Source organism: Oncorhynchus masou, chromosome 12 (assembly GCF_036934945.1).
Source record: "Oncorhynchus masou masou isolate Uvic2021 chromosome 12, UVic_Omas_1.1, whole genome shotgun sequence".
NCBI classification, from domain to species: Eukaryota; Metazoa; Chordata; class Actinopteri; order Salmoniformes; family Salmonidae; genus Oncorhynchus; species Oncorhynchus masou.
In genome coordinates, this window is record NC_088223.1 from 59,785,807 (window position 1) to 59,801,656 (window position 15,850).

The following is a 15,850-nucleotide window of genomic DNA, read 5'->3' on the forward strand; positions in this document are numbered from 1 at the left end:
TGCTTTTGTATTATAGGTGACCTCCTGTCTATTTCAAATACTACAGTTGTTGTGTAACATCCTATTCTAAGTTACATGTCATTTTCACATTGCCAGGGCTGAAAATGTTGCCCGTAACGTTTGTCATTGTACTCCAGCAGTGTTTGGTATGCTGTAAGCCTAACATGTCTCAGGGATCATCTGGGATTAATCTGTCTTTCTCTTACTCTTTTTTCAGTGTTGCTTCCAAAGCCAAGTTTTTTGAGAATGCTTCAAGGCAATTTGGAAGGTAGGTTTGAAAATAAACTCAATCTCTGCATGCTCCTTTGCCCCATGAAATCCTTATGTAGAGTAAATCAGCAAGATATGCATGTTACATGATGAGATGGCAGTGGCTACTGCCATGGTTGGCAAGGCCTCAACATGCTGCCAAGCCAAGTTGTTTAAACATAATGCTTCATGCTGATGGCTGAGAAATAAATCAGTGAGTTCACTTTAAAGATGAACTATTGAAAGTAACGTGCGCTTAAAAATGAAGTAGTCACTGTCCCTGGTCTCAGCTTGTTTGGCCGTTTATAATTAAAGAGGAGCTGAGAGGTTGTCTTGAATGATCTCAAATTAATGTTGGAAATTATCCATACTTGGCCATACAACTATATCCATGCTTGTATGACTAAAGTGATAAGCCCCCAACTTTAACTGCCACAGACCTATATGTCTTTCCCACGAACAAGCTTTAACAAGTGATTGAGCTCATGATTAGGCTCTATTTTCACCTGGCGCTAAGGAGGTGCAAGTGTCAAACACACTGGCATTTTCCACCCCTTATGCCAGGTTCAGCAAATTACCAGTCTAACATCAGCTCGCTTGCGCTGAGGTGGAAGTGGTGGCAATATTTGAGGTGTGTCCTTAAAAATAAGCACAAAATTGACCATTTTCATCCGAGGTGAGGATTTACTGATTTACTCCCATGTACACCTGTCACAACTGGGTTCCGCCCCTATATATAGACCCCATGGCCGCAACACATGTTCTCAACATCATTTTTGAGGCGCCTCTAGCTCCATAGAGGATTGGAGTGATCCGTATAGCTCACATAACCATGGTTACATACGTAACCTTCATTATGTTTCACTATAGTGGATCACTCCAATATATTGGTATACCCGTACCAGATTAGTCGGTGCAAGAGAGACCTGGATAACCAGCGTAACAGTCCCAGTGCAGGACCAAAACGCAGGTGCCGTCAATGTTGAAGGGGTAGGTCCCGGCACAGTCCCCGGAAGGGGAGGTGCCGCCCAGGACTACTGAACCAACCGCAGAGGGAGGTGCCACATTTACCCGATAGTACCTAGCAAAGGTGCCCAGCTGGCCGGGAGGAATGATGGGTTGGATGGAGATATATACTCCTCCCCCCCCGGGTCTATCCTGTAGCACTCAGAACTTACTGAAAGAGCATGGAGCTCACCCACCCTCTTCATGGAAGTAATCACTACCAAGAAAACCACCTTCATAGAGAGGTGTTTCAGGGAGGCAGACTCCAACTGTTCGAAAGGCGGCTTTGCCAAGCTGCCAAGACCACATCCAGATCCCAGCTCGCCATTGAGCTGGTCCTAGCTGGACCCAGGTGACAAACCCCCTTCATAAACCAGGAGACCAAGGGATGGCGCCCCACTGGCCTGCCCATCCACCCCGCATGGCAGGCAGATATAGCGGCCAAATACCCTCTGTGTAGAGGCTGCCAAGCCCTCATCCAAGCAAGACTGCAGGTATTGGAGGACATACTTCACCCCGCATGACTCGGGCACAACCTCAATACTAGTGCACAAAGAGCAGAACAACCATCAGTGCAACTGGTATGCCACGGTTGTAACCAGCGCCCTTGCGCTCTGCATGGTGTTCATTGCACCCTCCTGTAGTCCTAACATGGACCATTGGTGCCGTTCAGTGGCCAAGCCCACAGACTAAGGCGGTGCGGCCCCGGATTACACAGAGTTCACCCGACCTGAGACATCAGGTCTCAGGGGAAGTTGCCAAGGTGTCCCAGACAACAAGGATAGGATAAGGTTGAACCAGGGTCGTCTGGGCCAGTATGGGGCCACCAGCAGCAGACAATGCTCTGCCATCCTGGTCCTGTCCAGCACAGCCTGGATCAGGGGAAAAGGGGGGAATGCGTAAGCTCCAGCTCTGGCCAATCGTGAGCCAGAGCATCCAAGCCCAGAGGCCCTGGTGGCTCTGACATGGAGTACCACATGGGGCAGTGTACATTGTCCAGGGAGGCAAACAGGTCCACCTGCACCCTTCCGAACTTGTCCCACAGGTGCTGCACCACCTGGTGATGTAGGCTCCAGTCCCAAGTTGGCAGGCCCTCCTTCGAGAGCATAGGATGCATGGTATGTGCGCTGCATGTAGAGACGCTAGACATCACTGAGCCTAGAGAAGGAGCTCCCGTGCCATAATATGGAGGCGGTGGGACCTCAGTCCACCCTGATGTTTGATGTAAGCCTCCACTGTTGTGTTGTCCAGTCTCACCAGGACCCACGGGAGCATCCCTTCAGATGTGGAAGGAAAGACTGCAGGGCCAGCAGTACAGTTCGGAGCTGTAGTGTATTGATGAGTCTGCCTCTCCAAGGGGGTAGCCAACAGCCACTGGCCGACCTGCCCTTGGTCACACCCCCAGCTGATCTGGGAGGCGTCTGTGCTGACCAGCTCACTCCGGCACATCCTCAGCATCTCTACCCCACCTGAGAGAAAGGAGTGACAGCGCCACCTCAACAATGCCCTGAGGCACTGTGTGGTCACCCAAAGCAGGTGGTGACTGTGGCGCTTTGGGTGCAGCTCGTGGAAGTTGAACCACCGTTGAAGAGGCCGGAGATGGAGCAGGGTCCTGGTCGGTGCACAATCAGCAGTTGTCCAGGTAATTGAGGATCAACAATCCTCGGGACGTAAGACGTGCCAGGACAGTGCCCATGCACTTGGTGAAAGAACAGGGTGCCAAGGGTAGAACCATGAATTTGTAAGCCGTCCCTTCGAAAGCGAATCAGAGGTACTGCCAATGAGCTGGGTTAACAGGAACATGGAAGTACGCATCCATCATGTCCAGCGTCACAAACCACTGGTCCCTGCAACACGTGGTCTGGGGACAGTATGTGGAATCTCAGTACCTTCAAGTACCTATTGAGGTTGCGGAGGTCCAGAATCGGTCGAAACCCGCCGTCTCTTTTTGGGACCACAAAATAGGTGGAGTAGAACCTACCTAGCTGTTCTGATGTCTCAATCCTGCAGACAACACCCTTGTCAAGGAGTGAGGAAATCTCCAGCCGCAGGGTTTTCTTTAGGGGGTTGGCCACCGTGGTGACACGAAGGCCCCTGAAGAACGGAGGCCGGCACCGGAATTGGAGTCAGTACCCCTCGAGCAGGATGTGTCAGGGAACACACCCTTCCCTCTCCTCTGGCGCCCTGAGCGCATGGGTCCCCCAGACACGTCACAAAAGGGAGCCATAAGCTCAGCCAATAAGGCTGGGAAAGCTTATGTTGTGACCTGCCCGGAGGAATAGGAACCCGGTGAGGGATAAATTACCCAGTACCTCTGCAAAACCAGGGGAAAGCCCCTGTGGGAAAAACAGCCAGAATAAAAAAAAACAGCAACCAGGTAATGGATTTGATTTGTGTTTTTTTGTTTTTGTTTTACGCCAACTGCAATTTTACCTAGAATGTTTAATATCCAAGCAGAAAACAAAAAACAGCACCGTATGATGGAGTAACTCGGTTAAGGAACTCCAAAGTTAATGGCTCAACGTAATGGCAGCCCACCACCATACTCTTACATTCTGCAGAGAAAGAACAAGAGAAAGAACAAAAAAAACCTGTAGGGGAATTAGCAGAGAACCCATGTAGGGTAATTAGCAGAGAACCCACGCCTATAGCGTGGGGACAGCATGTTAAAGCAATTCACAACACACACACAAAACAAGCCAGTCGGCAAATTTGTGTAAGGTACATCCAGTTTGTGGCAGCAAGAGCCACCAATATATTAATAGATGCACACAGAGTCATAGTGTAACACTAACGAAACACAAGCACGACAAACCACAGGCGGAAGATGCAGATCAACCGCACGCAGCGAGTGGAGCACTGAAGAAGAGGGGAGCACTCAAGAAGAGGGGCTGGCCATGTGGCCAGGCCACATGCTCCAGGCTGTAAACAGCCAGTGAGTATACTTCTACGCAAGATATTACACACTTACCAGTGACTTACCAAGCGAACTTCAGAAAGTTTGTACCTCAAACCGTACAGACGTCCGCCGAGAAAATGAAAGAGAACGTGTGTCGCGGCCATGGGGTCTATATATAGGGGTGGACCCCAGCCGTGACACAGGTGTACACGGGCGTAAATCCTTACTCGGATGTATCCCTCCACCATGGAGTGATACCAATATAATGGAGTGATACAATATAGTGAAACATAACAATTGTTTCTGCCCATTTTGTTTATTTTGATACAAAACCAAGCATCAAATCACATTTTATTGGTCAAATACACATATTTAGCAGTTATTGCAGGTGTAGTGAAATGCATAGCCTAACCTTCCCTTAACCCTTTAGACTCGTGGGAATTGGCCTATACAGATAGGGATACATTTAAATGTTTCGCACAGAAGAATATGGTAGCAATTGAAAGGGAACACTGGAGATTATGGGGGAATTATCAGACCAAATGTGAGGACACAACAGTTCACCTGACACAAAGCTGAATCCAAACATTACACTGTTGATTTTATGTGCATTTTAGATGTACTGTAAGTTGACATATTTGTTTATAACAAAATCTGAAAATGCTTTGGATACATTCAGTAACATGATAAGAATGTTCGTGGAGAATTCATACAAAATAAGACAAAATAATTACAAGGATTTGAGTGAGAGTACTAACTGATGTCTCCAAATGGCCACACACCTCTCCAAAGTGCGCGCATATCCTAAGTAATTCCAATGCCCTTTTTATGGCTCAAAGAACAGTCTTCAACTATAAGGTGCTGTTTTGAGCTTTCCTAGCCTTGCCGTTAAGGAACTAGAGCAAGCACAATTGTAGTAGTTTTGTTTGGAACACAACCCTGCATCCCAGCCATCACATAATTACTGTTGTTGTTTATGCAACCCAAAGTTATAAAATACGATATATCAGTGTTAGGTTTTCACAATGCAATTCAGAGAAACAATGTCATTTTGGTGCGGATTAGAAAGGAATCATGAGTGCATTCAGGTGCGTGTGCCGTGATACATTTTCTTCACAGTAGACAAACATGATTCTGTTCAGAAAAACCCAGGGAATGATGCCATGTCATCTGGTAACTACATGAAACATAGTGATCATAAACATTGGCACTGTATATGTTTTATGACATGAAAAGTGAAGTTCATCTTTCGACTCACAGGTGTTTGACTTGCTCATGTGACATCAGTGTTTACAATCCTCAATGTTTCATCTTTTAAAATATATAGTCCTCTTAGACCGTTTTCACAATGACGATAGCAAAGGGACATTTTCGGCAGGTTCTCGAGGGATCGATTCTCTAGAGACAATACCGTTGTGTAAACTTGTGAAATTATCACGTCTCAAGCACTACCTCAAAATGTTTAGATGTGTATATCAAAATGTTGAGATATGCAAGTAAAACTGCGTAAGTCAACATTTTAAGATGGATCATACGAATAGAATGTTTTTTAATTTGTAACATTGTGTGGTGATTTCAAAGGTGGCACAACAGATCCCAGAGTGGTGGTATGACTAATAAACCAACTGTAAATAAAAACTGTTTTATATGGGCTATGATGTGAATAATTTTTTGGTCCGGTCATATGGTTTAAAAAAAATATAAAATCCTGGAAAAACCCTAGGGAGGATGAAAACATGAACATCCTGTCAAACAAATCATGAGGCGAATCAGTCTCAACAAGAGTGCTTTGGCCCTCTTTTCAATGCTTTTGTGTCAATATTTTTTATTAAACCAAATCAAAGTGCTGGGGCAAATGCCTGCTCGCCACACATTTACCAGCGGCCCGCTGCAGCGTAGATAGATAGAAATTGCCACACAATGGCACAAATGAAGAATCGCAACCTTTATTTTTGGGTGGCGGGAATGGGTTTCCATATAAATCATCCCAACATCTCAACTCCCGGTGAAATATACCCACATTTTCAGTTGCAATTTGCTTTTGCCACATGAAGCCTAATAATTTGCATGATTTTGATCAAAATTAAGCATGTTTTGTTGTAAGGTAGGCCTACAGTACTTTTATATTTGTATTAGGGGTAATCATTCATTTTTGATTGTCCAGCATTACTTGGTGAAGAGATTTTGTTAGCTATTAGTAGGCTAACTCTGTGATTTTGCCTTGAGGCTAAAATGTAAGTGTAGAGACAAGAAAATAAACTATTTTTAAAGGGGAATGGAAACACATTAGGAAGTAGAGGTAAGCAAAGAAATTCCATCCACTAATACTAAACATGTGCATTTAACATAGAAACATCTCTATTTTTAGGATTTTGATAATGAACCAGGTTTATTAGAGGTATGGATAGCGCCATCTTGAATTGTAGTGCCTGTAACTGTATTAAGACATAACCTATTTAAAACAAGTTGTTTCATTTGATTACAAATATTCACTCTCTTTTGAAGCCTTATCAATAGTGAATTTAATCTTGCTTATTGACAACGTGTGGCATGTCCATGGCTCAGACATGGCAGACATAATTCAATTTACTATAGGCCTAGCCCCTATATCAGTGTGAATGCTATGTTTAACAGTATATTTCCATATTGAAGCCATACAATTAGGCTTCTTACATGTTCAACATATTTAGAAAAGATGATAGACCTACATACATTTAGTTTCTGTAGGCTATTTTTAACTAACTAGCCTATAACGTACTAACATTTGAATTGGAGTTGATTTCAATGCAATACATAAGATTGTAAATACACAACTTCAAGAAACCGCATATTTAGTCATGGAGCACATTCCGATTGGTCAGTGAAGGGCCAATCATCGACACATACAACTTGTTTATTCATCAAAACCCAGCCCTTTCGTGCCTCTCTCATCTACTGCGCCCATAATTCCAGTTGTATAAAATATTGAAAATATTTTTAATACCACTGAACCGCCAGTGCTAAGATTTAACATTGTGTTAGGTTTGTTAAAATAGAGCCCTCGGCGATGTTGTGTTTTCCTGGTGTCAGGTGTGACCTGGTAACTATGAGTTAAACCTTGAAAGAACCACTTGAGTTTCAGAATAAATAAAGCTCAGGCACCGATGGGATGGCTGCTGTTTTGTCCTAAATTTAGCATAGAGTCAAATGATCAGTAGTCTCAGTGACCGTTTGGTTCAAATCCAGTAAATCATTGTATGCCGTTACAGATACAGTGCCTTGCGAAAGTATTCGCCCCCCTTGAACTTTGCGACCTTTTGCCACATTTCAGGCTTCAAACATAAAGATATAAAACTGTATTTTTTTGTGAAGAATCAACAACAAGTGGGACACAATCATGAAGTGGAACGACATTTATTTGATATTTCAAACTTTTTTAACAAATCAAAAACTGAAAAATTGGGCGTGCAAAATTATTCAGCCCCTTTACTTTCAGTGCAGCAAACTCTCTCCAGAAGTTCAGTGAGGATCTCTGAATGATCCAATGTTGACCTAAATGACTAATGATGATAAATACAATCCACCTGTGTGTAATCAAGTCTCCGTATAAATGCACCTGCACTGTGATAGTCTCAGAGGTCGGTTAAAAGCGCAGAGAGCATCATGAAGAACAAGGAACACACCAGGCAGGTCCGAGATACTGTTGTGAAGAAGTTTAAAGCCGGATTTGGATACAAAAAGATCTCCCAAGCTTTAAACATCCCAAGGAGCACTGTGCAAGCGATAATATTGAAATGGAAGGAGTATCAGACCACTGCAAATCTACCAAGACCTGGCCGTCCCTCTAAACTTTCAGCTCATACAAGGAGAAGACTGATCATAGATGCAGCCAAGAGGCCCATGATCACTCTGGATGAACTGCAGAGATCTACAGCCGAGGTGGGAGACTCTGTCCATAGGACAACAATCAGTCGTATATTGCACAAATCTGGCCTTTATGGAAGTGGCAAGAAGAAAGCCATTTCTTAAAGATATCCATAAAATGTGTCGTTTAAAGTTTGCCACAAGCCACCTGGGAGACACACCAAACATGTGGAAGAAGGTGCTCTGGTCAGATGAAACCAAAATTGAACTTTTTGGCAACAATGCAAAATGTTATGTTTGGCGTAAAAGCAACACAGCTCATCACAATGAACACACCATCCCCACTGTCAAACATGGTGGTGGCAGCATCATGGTTTGGGCCTGCTTTTCTTCAGCAGGGACAGGGAAGATGGTTAAAATTGATGGGAAGATGGATGGAGCCAAATACAGGACCATTCTGGAAGGAAACCTGATGGAGTCTGCAAAAGACCTGAGACTGGGACGGAGATTTGTCTTCCAACAAGACAATGATCCAAAACATAAAGCAAAATCTACAATGGAATGGTTCAAAAATAAACATATCCAGGTGTTAGAATGGCCAAGTCAAAGTCCAGACCTGAATCCAATCGAGAATCTGTGGAAAGAACTGAAAACTGCTGTTCAACAATGCTCTCCATCCAACCTCACTGAGCTCGAGCTGTTTTTCAAGGAGGAATGGGAAAAAATTTCAGTCTCTCGATGTGCAAAACTGATAGAGACATACCCCAAGCGACTTACAGCTGTAATCGCAGCAAAAGGTGGCGCTAAAAAGTATTAACTTAAGGGGGCTGAATAATTTTGCAAGCCCATATTTCAGTTTTTGATTTGTTAAAAAAGTTTGAAATATCCAATAAATGTCGTTCCACTTCATGATTGTGTCCCACTTGTTGTTGATTCTTCACAAAAAATACAGTTTTATATCTTCATGTTTGAAGCCTGAAATGTGGCAAAAGGTCGCAAAGTTCAAGGGGGCCAAATACTTTCGCAAGGCACTGTAACTACCAAGATAAAGGAAACACCTACATAAAGTGTCTTAATAGGACGTTGGGCTACCAACAGCTTTAATGCACCTTGGAATAGATTCTACGAGTGTCTGGAACTCTATCGGAGGGATGCTACACCATTCTTCCACAAGTGTTGTGTTGAAGGTGGTAAAAAATGCTTTCTCAGGCTCCGCTCCAGAATCTCCCATAAGTGTTCAATTATGTTGCGATTGGATGACTTAGATTGCCATGGCATATGGCTTACTTCGTTTTCATTCTTATCAAACCATTCAGTAACCATTCGTGCCCTGTGTATAGGGGCATTGTCATCCTATGGGGGCATTGCCATGGTAGCCAAAATAATGGACTGCCCAGAATTTTTATACATGACCCTAAGCATGATGGGATGTTAATTCCATAATTCATTCAGGAACCACACCTGTGTGGAAGCACCTGCTTTCAATATACTTTGTATCCCTCATTTACTGAAGTGTTTACTTTATTTTGGCAGTTACCTGTATATACAGTAATGATACTCTTATAATTGATGATTGAAGTCTATTTAATAATTAAATAAGAATTGTATACACAAGCCAGGTGGGTAAAGCAAATGCAGAATAATAATGTAGAGGGATGTTCTTTGAAGCTGACAGGTTACTGTAGACAATAGTATTGCTTGCCAACTGTAACTGTTGGAGAAATTCTAAATGCATTTTTTAAATAATATTTTATCTGACATTGTTGCTTATTTCATGTTTAATGGGTTGTTCTGCTTTCCTCATGTAGCTCATCGGTCTCACCTCCAGCATCTACTTTACTCAATGTGAAAGAGGAGGTATGATGTCCTGTGATTTCACCCCCCCCCCCTCCCCTCTTACACTTTGTGAACAAGCAGACAGAGGGAGAGTAATGGTTTGAATGAGCTACTGCAGAAGCGATTTAGAGCTAGTTGAGATAATAGCTCAGCTTCATACGTACAGTATACCTGGAAATGGGTTTCAAATAGGCCTTGCTAAGCTTTTATGAACTAATTTGGCCCATAAACCAGAAGTAAATGCCCAAGCCCTCTCCACATTTGTTTTTTAAATAATTTACTTTGCCGTTTGTGATCAAAACCACTCTTTCTATTTTCTTTTAGAATTTAAGTTGATGAGTCTGTTACCATGGCCTCTACTCCTGTCACTGACCTGTGGGATTGCAGTGAGCATCTGGATACATACTGTACTGTAGTGGAACAAAGGAAACAGAGTGCATTTTGTCCTGTCTGTGGACACCCTCCTGCTTGTTGCTATGAGGGACCCAATTAACATGTTGTTTAATTTGTGATCAAGGAGCTCCAGTCTAGATATTAAAAACAATCTGTTTATTAAAGGAGGCCTGTATATGTCTCTGTCTGATCCAAATCTTGGAGATTCTGGCAGCTGGATCAATATTTATACATTCTATGGGATCAACCCAATAATGATGTAATTTAAACAAAAACAATTTACCTGTTAACTGAATGAATCCTAGTCCAAGTGGCTAGATCCAGTATACAGTTATTTGACTTTTAAACTGCTCGAAAACAAGCTACTGTAGCTACCTAATACCATTTGGATGCACATACATGTAGGCTATACTGTAGTACCCTACTGTAACAGGTTGAAATGAAAGCAAGCGACTCAGTTGTAGCACAATATTGTTAACTACTGTAGTATCTAATGCAAAACTGAGAGCCAAAGGTGCAGATTCTAAGTCTCTGTTGTTATTTTACTGCTGCCGTTTTTAATTATTTGTTACTTTTATTTTAAACTTTTTAATTATCTATTTTTTACTTAACACTTATTTTTCTTAAGAACATGGGAATGGTTGTGATTTTTTTGTCAGACACTTTCTCTCTAACAGCATCTAACATAGTGTGACAGAGAGTGGATCATTATTCATTACTTATTATTTGCTATCATGGTTGGTTAAGTAGGACTTTAACCTTAAGCTTAACCAAATGAATTATGGTATTCAGCACATCAGAATTCCTGTGGTCTGTTTTCAATCACCAAAGTGCATCATGAAGAGAAAGAGTATAGTCAACAGTCCTATCATATAACTCAAATCAAATAACATTTTATTTGTCACGTGCCAAATACAGCAGACCTTACAGTGGAATGCTTACTTACAAGCCCTTAACCAACAATGCTTTAAGAAGTTAAGAACCCTTAAAGCTGGAATCCCTAAATTCGTAGTGGTGAAACTGCCATGTTCATTTACGATATTACAACAACAAAAACACTTCAACAACCAACACTGTTTTTTCCCCCCTTCGTACATCATTGCACACACAATAGAACGACTTGTTTTTATCACGATGCTACTATCCTCTTCATAATCAAAACAAATAAGATATGTGCCTGGGGCGACTATTGATGCTGTTTCACCTCATCCAGATCTCAGCTTTTAGAACTCATAACTAAATTATTTTGGATAGTGGAATCCAAATTAGCAGTGGTTAATTTGAAGGCTCAGCAGTCCTAGTTTTTGCCATTGTTATTTTGTTGAAGCCGATGGTTGGCATCTCTCCATTTCCATTTGGGTACTGTCATTCATACAACACTCCAACATGAATGTTTATTAAGTAGTGTCATGTATGTAGTGTGACTAAGACCATAATTTACTGTTGAAGCCGGAAGTTTACATGCACCTTAGCCAAATACATTTAAACTCAGTTTTTCACAATCCCTGATATTTAATCCTAGTAAAAATTCCCTGTTTTAGGTCAGTTCGAATCACCACTTTATTTTAAGAATGTAAAATGTAAAAAAAAAAAAAATAGTAGATAATTATTTCAGCTTTTATTTCTTTCATCACATTACCAGTGGGTCAGAAGTTAACATACACTCAATTAGTATTTGGTAGCATTGCCTTTAAATTGTTTAACTTGGGTCAGATGTTTCGGGTAGCCTTCCAAAAGCTTCCCACAATAAGTTGGGTGAATTTTGGCACATTCCTCCTGACAGAGCTGGTGTAACTGAGTCAGGTTTGTAGGCCTCCTTGCTTGCACATACGTTTTCAGTTCTGCCCACAAACTTTCTATAGGATTGAGGTCAGGGCTTTGTGATACCTACTCCAATACCTTGACTTTGTTGTCCTTAAGCCATTTTGCAACAACTTTGGAAGTATGCTTGGGGTCATTGTCCATTTGGCAAACCCATTTGTGACCAAGCTTTAACTTCCTGACTGATGTCTTGAGATGTTACTTCAATATATCCCCAAAATTTCCTTCTTCATGATGCTGTCTATTTTGTGAAATGCACCAGTTCCTCCTGCAGCAAAACATCCCCACAACATGATGCTGCCACCCTAGTGCTTCAAAACAGTTCTATTTTTGTTTCATCAGACCAGAGAACATTTCTCCAAAAAGTACGATCTTTGTCCCCATGTGCAGTTGCAAACCTTAGTCTGGCTTTTTTTATGGCGGTTTTTGAGCAGTGCCTTCTTCCTTGCTGAGAGGCCTATCAGGGTATGTCAATATAGGACTCGTTTTACTGTGGATATAGATACTTTTGTACCTGTTTCCTCCAGCATCTTCACAAGGTCCTTTGCTGCTGTTCTGGGATTGATTTTCACTTTTCGCACCAAAGTACGTTCATCTCTAGGAGACAGAATGCGTCTCCTTCCTGAGCGGTATGACGGCTGCGTGGTCCCATGGTGTTTATATTTGCGTACTATTGTTTGTACAGATGAACGTGGTACCTTCAGGCATTTGGAAATTGCTCCCAAGGATGAACCAGACTTGTGGAGGTCTATGATTTTTTTTTCTGAGGTCTTTGCTGATTTCTTTTGATTTTCCCATGATGTCAAGCAAAGAGGCACTGAGTTTGAAGGTAGGCCTTGAAATACATCCACAGGTACACCTCCAATTGACTCAAATGATGTCGATTAGCCTGTCAGTAGCTTCTAAAGCCATAAAAGCATTTTCTGAAGTTTTCCAAGCTGTTTAAAGGCATAGTCAACTTAGTGTATGTAAACTGACCCACTGGAATTGTGATACAGTGAATTATAAGTGAACTAATCTGTCTGTAAACAATTGTTGGACAAATGACTTGTGTCATGCACAAAGTAGATGTCCTAACTGACTTGCCAAAACTATAGTTTGTTAACAAGAAATGTGTGGAGTGGTTGAAAAACGAGTTTTAATGACTCCAACCTAAGTGTATGTAAACTTCCGACTTCAACTGTACATAGTAATTCAATTGGCAGGTACTGTACAGTGTTCCCAGTGTGGGTACACAACCCACATAGTACCAGCAACTGTTATACCGGTTTGTGGCTTGTACCATTTCAAAGACTTGCAAATTAATTCACAATGGAGATTACGGTGTCATTTTAAGAATGCATTATATTATGAGGGGAGGTTTATGCAAAGCTAATATGTATTAAAATGTCAATGTATCACAGATGTGAGGACTGTAATTTACCTACCTGAACTTTGGCACTATAACTTTAGCAACACTTACTATGAAGGAAACCATTTTATCTAACATGTTTATAACCACCTTTTTTGCACTTAACGTGGGTCCTTAGAAAATATATATTTTCTATCTACATCCGGATAACTTGTCTTTATTGATTTAATTTAATTGATTCATTAATGAATGTTTCATTTGTGGAATGTTGTGAAAATGACATTCTAATAAATATTTTAAGCAGTGAAGGGAATTGTTAGGAATCCTGGGTTGTGTGGAAGGTGATGAGCATTTTATTGTGTTGTCTTCAATGATTTCTGTCTTAGAATATTTTGTGAAAGATTGACAGCACAGTTAAGATCTTGTCATTAGAGTTCCCAGAGGTTTTTCATCTTTAAATTGAGTCTCAACTCCCATTTATATTTCTGTGAACATTTGAACCATGAAACATGCATTTTCTTGTATGTGTTTGACCTGCTTGACCCTGTCTGTAATTTGTTCTTACAGGAACAACAACTGTTTTCATCTGTTTTTGTATGAAAATGATATGATTGTATAAAACCAATATGCTCTTCAATGTCCTGTCATTTCTTATCTAATGTTTACATTTTCATTTTCTTTATCCCTTATATGCTTTCTGTAAGAGTTTTTCAAGAAACATTTCACATGTATCAGCATGGTTAAGGAAAACATTGAAAAATAAAGTAACATTTTTTTAAACTTTCCACTCTGTCTCAATAACAATAAAAAGTGGAATCAGAATGGTTAATAAGTGGAGCAAAAGGGACTAGTGTGGTCATATCCAAATCCCTATAACACAAAAAACAACTATAACTCAGATCCAGGGCAAGATAATACTGTATAGAAAACGACACACGCATTGCTGCTCCCAAATGACCTTTTTATTAAGAAAGTTTATAAAAATTGATTTATTAAGTCAGAATTTGAGAAAAGGGAGATTTAGATGAACAAGTGGCAATGATACATGTAGCAGTACAGCTTGGTACTGCAGCCTGCATAAGGCCATTATCTTAGATATTTCACTGAACACAGGAATATCATCAGTCTCAAATATCATCCTGCCATAAACCAGGTCCTTCCCACAACATATTTTCAATAAATCATATGGTTAAAAGTCACACACATTCCAAAATATACCTGGCCTTCTGGAGTTCTCAACTTGGGAAAAAACAAAAAACAGCTTGAGTCGGTTATCAATACTGATAATTGGTGAAAAGTAATTATTTAAAGGGAAGGATTGTATCAACCAAGATTCCTCTCAGAGGTTTCAGAATGCCGGGGAATCAGTTCCTTAGGAATCCAGGGGAGCCAGCTTCTGTTTTTGAAGGTCCATTGCAACTGTATTTATCTCAATATGAAATAATTTCTGGGTAACAATTATGGTCTCCTGAGTGGTGCAGCTGTCTAAGGCTCTGCATCTCAGTGCTAGAGGTGTCACTACAGACTCTGGTTCGATTCCAGGGTGTATCACAACCGGCTGTGATTGGAAGTCCCATGGGGAGGCGCACAATTGACCCAGGTTTGGGTTTGGCCGGGGTAGGCCGTCATTGTAAATAATAATTTGTTCTTAACTGACTTGCCTAGTTAAATAAAATGAACCTTACTGTGTTTGTTTTCAATTAAAAAGGTGAAAAAGAAACAAAAATATATTCTTAGAGAAGGTACATTTCTCAAGAAAAAACTTTGCTAGGACCGTCTGGGAGTGGTCTGAGTGGGGAAGGAAAAACTGTAAACTAGCTGTTATTGGCAGATAGGTTTGGGACTCTCGTTCTTATTGGTCTGTTAACTGATTTACCACCTTCTGATGTCACCAGGCAGCCCAAAACTCCATCCCACCTAAAGAGGCTGAATTTTTAGGCGGTCTTTTCAAACAGCTCTTAAACTAAAAGGGCTTTATCACAATTTTCACAATTTCACAGTATTATTTGTAGTGGAAATTTAGTCTCCCAGATGCTAGGAAGATGAGACAATGAGACATTGATCTAAACTCTTCCTCTGGTTATCTCTATCTTGGGTCACACACACCACACCTTGTCTATAGATTGACAGCTTTTAGGTTTTTATCACCAAGTCATTGTAAGCTCAAGCTATCCCTAGCAAAACCCATTTCCTTAACCAGAAGCCCAGTCTAACTGCAGGAAGTTAGAGTGGACACCATAAAAACTCAGCATTAGCACGCCAGTCTTACTATTAGTTAAATATATAACCGTTTACTATTAATATCAAACAAATCAGGTAAGTATGCAATTTTTCCCTGACATATTCCAACCTTTATAGTGTGGAAATATATATTAAACACAGGAAAATCACGTGTTTGACTGCACTGGGCCTATAAAGCATACTCATAATAACCTGTTAAATGCTATTTGGTC

The 15,850-nt window shown here is 41.1% G+C and overlaps 1 protein-coding gene across 3 annotated transcripts in view; it reads left to right on the plus strand.

Annotated features, from left to right (window-relative positions):
- Positions 1-14,034, plus strand: part of LOC135550519 (oligophrenin-1-like) — a 37,297-nt gene extending 23,263 nt beyond the window's left edge. The window contains exons 22-24 of one of the 3 annotated variants that reach the window (XM_064981425.1): positions 218-268; positions 9,805-9,853; positions 10,157-14,034. In XM_064981425.1, the coding sequence (XP_064837497.1) occupies positions 218-268; positions 9,805-9,853; positions 10,157-10,168 (112 nt within the window). In that variant the 3' untranslated portion in view covers positions 10,169-14,034. The other 2 variants (XM_064981423.1, XM_064981424.1) reach the window with 2 other exon arrangements.
- Positions 14,035-15,850: the final 1,816 nt, after the last annotated feature.